General features: G+C 39.1%; 1 protein-coding gene across 1 annotated transcript in view; it reads right to left on the bottom strand.

The window, feature by feature from the left end:
* The window catches only part of LOC122712200 (protein drumstick-like), an 8,723-nt gene extending 1,842 nt beyond the window's left edge, over positions 1-6,881 (bottom strand). Inside the window, exons 1-2 of the mRNA XM_043931641.1 lie at positions 6,652-6,881; positions 1-2,207 (exon numbers count right to left, since the gene is read on the bottom strand). The exon at positions 1-2,207 is cut by the window's left edge and continues 1,842 nt beyond it. Coding sequence (XP_043787576.1) covers positions 2,132-2,207; positions 6,652-6,881 — 306 coding nt within the window. The 3' untranslated portion in view covers positions 1-2,131. The remainder of the gene's footprint in view (positions 2,208-6,651) is intronic.
* Positions 6,882-7,500: the final 619 nt, after the last annotated feature.

Below are 7,500 nucleotides of genomic sequence, written 5' to 3'. Positions count from 1 at the left end.
TGTAACAACGTTGACACGGATCCATCCTCCTCCTTTCCTTTTCCTCCTCTTTTTCCTCTCTCTCTTTCTCGGCCTGTTTGCACCTGGCCCCCGCCAGAGGATCCTGAGAATTCAAATTAGACGCTTCCGGGCCAAATCGCCGATTCGGATACCCCTTTGATATTGAAATCGAGTTTCTCGCCGCTTTATGGATCGGATTTATGGCTCTCGACAGGGATTCCTTTACAGGGAAAATTAATTAGCGTTTAACCTTTCTTTCCTTCTTTTATACTTTCGTTATATGTCGGACTTCCGGATTGTTGGAGTCAAGTGTCAAGATACGTTCTCTCTGTGTTGGACAACGAGAGAATATCGGGATATTGTTGGAAGTTTGTGATGAAAGTTGTGTGATCCTCCGACCTTGGCCTCGTTCCTCTATTCCCATGGATGCTCGAACTGAATTACGTCGGCTTTCCACGATTAAGTTGTTACAGCTGGCGCAAGAGAAAGCAGGAACCACGGCCTGGTAGAGATTTAGAGAGATAACGGGAACTGGTCGGGTGCATAGTTGGCTGCCTTCGAACGTGTCGCTGATAACGAAGTTAGATTCCCCCCTCTCCTCCTCCCCCTGGCCTGCCTTTTCACGATCTTGTTGTGCAACTGCTTGGCCGTCATCTCCAACGTGTTGGAGGCTCCGTTAAAGTTCCGTGTGTGGAAGTGGAAACGAGTTCGTTTGTTGTTCTTCGAATTTCGAATGCTTGGAAAAATAATAATGAAAAGTTTCTGAGGCCTCTCGTGAAACTTCTTCTGCCCGATCTTCTTCGGTATCGTTGATGGGTCGATTCGATCTCGAAGGAGAGGATGATGATCTATCATCACCAATTCACCTTTTCTCCGAGAGGGTGGCAGGGAGGGGGAGGGGAGGAGAAATTCTGACTGTGGTGATATTTCTTCCTCTGTTTGTTTTCTGTCTCTCGATGTCTTTGTCGCGATGAAATGTCGCGAGAATGACTTGCTGTGGCTAACGTCTAGGTGTCTAGGCTTGGAATACAGGAAAGTGGCAGAAGCGAAAATAATAATAATAATAATAATAATAATAATAAAAAAAAATAATGTAATACGAAAAAAAAAAAAATAAAAAATAAAAAAAAAAATATCGTCGAAAAAGCGGGAACGAAGGAGCGAGAGAAGCGAGGTTTTTAAAATAGGCGAGGAGACGAGATTCAGTATCCACGGAATTGTTTCCCTTGCGACTCAGTAGGCTCGCTAATGCTATTACGTCCTATGTCGAGTTGATTAATTAATCGACCGATCTTCGGAAAGATCGACAGACGGACTTCGAGAAGAACTAGACTCGTGGCCGGGTCAAGAGAATTTCTCGGAATTTCGACGTTGATTTTTATTCTCATCATATTGAATCTTTCTTCTTTTCTTTTCATTTTTACTCGATTCTTTCCGTTTTCTATAGATCCTACGTAATTTAATAGCGCTCTTGGTAAGTAATAATAACTTTACAATTATTATAAAAATTACTTTTGAAACTATTATCCTATTAATTTTAAAAAATTTTTATTAGTCGTTAACTATTCAGCATTTGAGCAATTATGGAATATACAAATCGCTAATTATAAATATTTTAATAGTGCGAGGAATAACTTATTCTTAGATATCTTCACAATTGAAAATTTTTGTAACAATTCCAACGATATTGCAACTTATATATTTTTTTCAAACAAAAATTGAAAACCTACTTTAATTTACCATTCTTTTCTCGAAAGAACAGATATATAAAGTTTCTGATTAAGAAAATCTCTATCTCTATCTAATTTTTTCTTGTCATTTTCGTTACATTCTCCTTCGCACGTTTGCATCAACAAAATTCCAATAATCATCGTCGAGTTAAAATTTAGAAATGGGACATTGAGGTTGGTCAAATGTTCTCGAATTCTCGTCCCTAGTTAAAATCATTTTCTTGGAAACGTTTTCATGCACTCGTGTATATACGTATATATACGTACACCGCAAACGGTTCCATCGAAATTCCAAAGAAAACCTCGTCGAACCGCTTGTCAATAAACTAGCCTATTCAGTGAACAAAGAGAAACGCGCGTCTACGAGGGAAGTTTAGGATAATAAGTTGGCTGGATGGCTTCTAGTACCTAGAGTAGCCATTCGAATAGCCATTTGAGTAGCCGTTGGAGCCCTTGTAGGGAACAGAGTGTATGCTCCTGGAACAAAGATGGTCGAAATCGGAAGATGAGGAAAGTACTCTCCAAGGAAACATCCGTTTCCTCTCTCACTTTCATTTTCCTCCTATCTCCTTTTAAAACAAATCACCGCTTCGCGATTTAGCCAACAAGTGGATTATCGTGCGCGCTCGAGTTAGTAGCAAGAATTTAGTAGTAAGAATTAGAAGGCGTATATAAATTTGGCGATCGTGGATCGTCAAAATAGCAGAAACAGCGGAAGAATAAATGGAAGATTGGTATTGTTAGAGGTTAGATCCTTATATAGCATGCTTGGGCGTTATTGTGTCCTTTCTTTTTCCTTTCCTTATTTTGTGGTGGCGGTACGCGATGCAAGGACGATGCCCTTGTGTGATCGAGGCGGGGGACGTAGATAGTGCGGGAGAATGAAAAATAATTGAAAAGAATAGAAAAAAAAAAAAAAAAAAAAAATCAAGTGATAGAATATTATATATATATATATATATCTATGTGAAACAATAGAAGAAGGTGGATTGTAATTTTTTTCTGTTATTATAGATTTTTGATTTTTGAAAGATGTTTGAAATTTTTTTTTTTTTTTTTTGTTGATCATGTTGTTGATATTGTTGTTGCGTGTGCATTGTGTGTGTGTCAAGGTGCAGGAGATTCAGAGCTCCCGCTCACCGCCACCCACATCTACAACAGAACAGAAAACAAGACCACCGCCGTTACATACAAGGTATCCATTAGTATCCACCAGTATCGAAGATTTATTTTATCGCTCGCTCGTTCGAACGCGCGTGCGCGCACGATCGCGTAGACTCGCACGTTCCATGCAGAGGCAACATTATTTCAGACTGATTTATGGGTCGGACCGAATCTTCCAAGTGTCGCGTAAAGGGCGAGAAGTTGCAGAGAAATCTACATTACCGACAAGAAATTTGGAATCTCAAACGCATTCTATAAAGTTCAACTCGTAGAAAAAGTTAGGTTAGAATTTTCCATTACTTCGTAAAAAATTTTTTTATAAAAAAAAAAAAAAAAAAAAATCCAATGAAATTAATATCCACCGATATTTGTGCGCATATAACTTCGAAATGATAAAATTAACAGTAAAATGAGAAGGAAAGAGGAGCGATTCCAAATTTTTTATGCGACAATGTATGTGAATCCTTTTTTCCCCTCTTTTCGTATATAGAAATTATATTCAAGTTGTGAAACACGTTTCTGATTCTTCTTCGAATATTTCGTTTAAAATTTCCTACTTTTTTTTCGATCATTTATGAAATTTATATTGTTATATTTTTCTTCTTTTTTTCCTTTTTAAATATTTTGCGTCAAAATTTTGTATCAATGTTCGTATTTTATGAACTTTATATCAAACGTGACCGTCATTTTTTTTTTTCTTTTCCTTGACTATTAATTTCGTAAGTTTGGATTATATTAGACCAGAGGTTGCTACTAATTGTTAAGTGAGATTTACGAAGTTGCAAGACCGGTACACGACGTGCCAAATCATTCTCGTTCCTGATAAGTAAATTTCGTTTTTAATGAAGCGATGTCAAGCGTCGGAGATATCGACGTTTTTATTAACTCCAGGTATTTCCGTAAAAGCAGTAACTTCTTCGCTTAAATTACATCTTTATATCATACATTTTATGCTAGCTCGTGCATTCGAATTATTAAATTTTATACCGGGCAGAGAAGAATAATACAAGTTTAATTTCTGAAAAGTATCCGCGATTTGAAATACAGTCCATTTTAGTCAAATTAAAGTAAATAAATCATACGAAATTGTAATCAAACTACCTAAAATCATCGTAAACTAACTTGACGTAACTTTTACGAAATTAATTAAATTTGATTTATAATTTTTTTTAGAGGCACGATTATATATTTTTATTATTTATTAAATATTCATTCTTGAAATTTCAAATTTTTTTCGCTTTTTTTTCTATACTCTCACGTTTTACGTACTAAATTTTTTTCTCTTTTTTTTCTTGTAATATAATTGTGAAAAAAATTTTCGTTTATTTCTCTGTAGAATAATTCAAAAGTGAATTAAAAAAAATCGAACGCATAAGTAATTTCATTTTTGTAAAGTAGAAATCATTTGTTTTTGATAAAAAATAATGAAATTTATGATATAAAAAGGATCTTTCAAACAACAGTACAAAATTATACAAAAATTTGAATCTGTATGAATAACTGTCAATGGGTATTTCAATTATATCGACGTTTCATAGCAAATTTCAATTCGACTGTTGATTTCGACGAGCGACGGATCGGCATTAAAGGCGTTATCCGATCGAAGCCAGAACTTTCGCTTTTCAATTCTTGCGATTCGTCATTTAAAACTATTTATTTTTACGAAGTTGTTATCAAGATAATAAAATTATGTCAAAACGCAAGATTAGTTAATAAAAAATTAATACGTTCTCAAATTGCTATTAATTTATGAATTTCGCAATAACCATCTTTCTCGTAATATTTTTCTCTAATTTAAAAATTCCTCTTACATTTCTTCCCCCTTTTGTCAACCGCGTATTCCAATTCCGTCCCTTTCAATTTTCGAACCCATATGTAATGATCGATTTGATCAAATTAAAAATATCTCTCAAGGCAAACCTCGTCGCATGGAAAGTGCTGCTATTTCCTCAAATTTCTCAATTTACAGAAACAAGTAACAAGTTTAAACGTGTCTGTGCACCGATCATCGACAATTGCCACGACAATTCTTTTGTTTCGCTCGTTTCGTTCGATTCGATCGAGACGAAACGATTGACGACGAATCGTCGGTGGAAAAATCATGTCTTAGGATGACTCACTAAATGAAGTACTGTCTTCGTTGGATTATCCTTTTTCGTCTTACAAAAGGTCGTACCGGTGACCCGACCGGTTTTCGAAGTGGTCCCTATGTTCTTGCTCGTCTGGGTCAATATACAATATTGCCCGGCTAGTTCGTTTCAAATCGATAGATTTCAAACGGACACATTTTTCTCATCGTATCGTATTAAACTAAACGAAGAACGAGAACACAATGGATATTCGGGAAACAAGATTTTCGACTCGTTGAATTTTTGCCCCTCAATTTATATCTTTCGTTTGAGAAATCGAATTTGAAAACACTGAAAATACTACTACTGTCTTTCTGCTTTTATTAACGTAAGCAATTCATGTTTTCACGGTACACGGGTAGAGAATGAGAATTTTCAAAGAGAAAAATCGTTGATTCGTTCGATCGTTTGACTTTGAAACGATTGAAAATTACATTATTGCACAAAATTTACCTTCGTTTCTTCTGTATCGCCGCATTGATTTTTCACTTAGAAATTATCGACAGTCATTAGGAAAGACGTTCGTAGTTCGAAGAAGAAAATAGAATTTTCACACAAAAGGAAAAGAAAAAGAAAGAGAAACGTCAACACTACGTTATGCACACTACTTTATAAACTGTCAAAGTTTCGAACGACTCTTTCTCGGAAAGGAAAACGTCACAAATACGTCGAATACGGATTCCGGCATACTTTTTCCTCAGGAATCATCCTCGAGAAATTTGAATCATCGTGCTCGAAGTTCGAAAAATTTTACTCGCCACTGTTCAAACCGTCCCCGGCACAACACGTCGCGACGGAACACAGATCGGGCACAGACACGTCTTTCATCTACTGTCAATCTTCGGCGAGCGTACGGTTCGTGTAACGATGGAACCAGCACCAAGGGAAACTGATCGCTCAATCGACGCCAGACATCTTCAAACGTCTCCAAACGGCGGGGAATCACAATCGAACTTCACTTCGCCATATAAACTCTCATCGCGAAGCGGCTCATCGGACAGCCTCACGTCAGTGTCACGGGCACAGAGCGTGGCGCACGACCTTTCCATATGATAATTCATTCGTAATCGTCACTCGAGGCACCACCCCAACCGGTGAAAAACCGACCGATCGACTCGAGAAATATCATCGTCGAGAGGAAGGAGAGGAACGAGGAAAAGAGGAAAAAAAGGGTGGCAGGGGAAAGAGGGAGGGTGGGGAGGGGAAAGAAACGAGGGAAGAAGAAGAAGAAGAAGAAGAAGAAGAAGAAGAAGAAGAAGAAGAAGAAGAAGAAAAGACACAACGCAGGGAAACCGCACTATTAAACACAGATGGAAAACAAAAAAGAAAAAATCCGATCCCCCCCGGAGTCTGATCGATGTCTGGGTCTGTCGCGAAAAATCAGCCCCTTGAAACCAGTCCCGTCGCCGAGCGGCGAATTAGAACAGGCTCGACAAAAAAAAAATAAATATGTATCACTGTACACGTATCATGTATCTATGTACCTACGTACATGTGCACGGTATAGATACGTACACGTAGATACATATATATGTATATATATATATATGTATATACATATATACATATATGTATGTATATATATATATATATATATATTGGAAAAGAATATTCCGGACAAAATGTACCTGTGCTGCTTGAGGTTGTCCTGCCGCTTGAAGGACTTTCCGCAGACCTCACAGGTGAAGGTCACATCGTCCTTATGGCTGCGCTCGTGGATCATGAGGTTGTAGGGCTTCGTGAAGCGCCGCTGGCAGTACTTGCAGACGAACTCTACCGTGCACTTGGCGCGCATCTTCTGCCGGCGGCCGAACTCCCTGCCGTGCCCCTCTGTCTCCATCGGCATTATCGCGAACATCCTTATAAATTCCCACCGCTCCTTCTCTTGGTCGACTCTCTGTCTCCTTTCCCTCTACCTCCTCTCTCGCGGTCCTGCTAACGCCTCGAAGTCACCTCCCTTCCACCTGGTACAGCCTATAAGGCGTCTCTTTCCCTCTTGCCCGACAAGGGGAACGTTTTTCTCTCTTTCACGAGAAGCTTCCTCTCCTTGGGGTCCCTCTCTCGATACTCTTTTCCTCTCTCTCTCTCTCACTCTCTCTCTCTTTCTCTCTCTCTCTCTCTCTCTCTCTCTTTCTTCTCTTTCTCTCCCGCTTGGGTGTCGCTGGTTCTCCTCCTGCGCAAACCTAGTCCCAACCGGCTAACTCCTTGCGAGTGAGATCACTCGGGTCTGTACCTCCTCGCGGGAACACGATCTCTCCCTCTCTCTCTCTCTCTCTCTCTCTCTCTCTGTCTTTCTTTCTCTTTCTCTTTCTCCTCTCTCCTTCTCTTTCTCCCTTTGGGTTTTGCAGCTTGTCCTCCTTCTACCTGCGGGAAATAAAGGAGCAATGATTTTCGGATCGATTCCCGGAGACGAGATCCATCCGTGGCGACGATCTCGTCTGGGAGTGATGCGACGATGCGGGTTCGGGGGGGGGGGG

The sequence above is a fragment of the Apis laboriosa genome, unplaced genomic scaffold (genome assembly GCF_014066325.1).
Source record: "Apis laboriosa isolate Shangri-la unplaced genomic scaffold, ASM1406632v1 scaffold19_cov150, whole genome shotgun sequence".
NCBI lineage: Eukaryota > Metazoa > Arthropoda > Insecta > Hymenoptera > Apidae > Apis > Apis laboriosa.
This window is presented reverse-complemented; position numbering and strand designations above follow the sequence as displayed.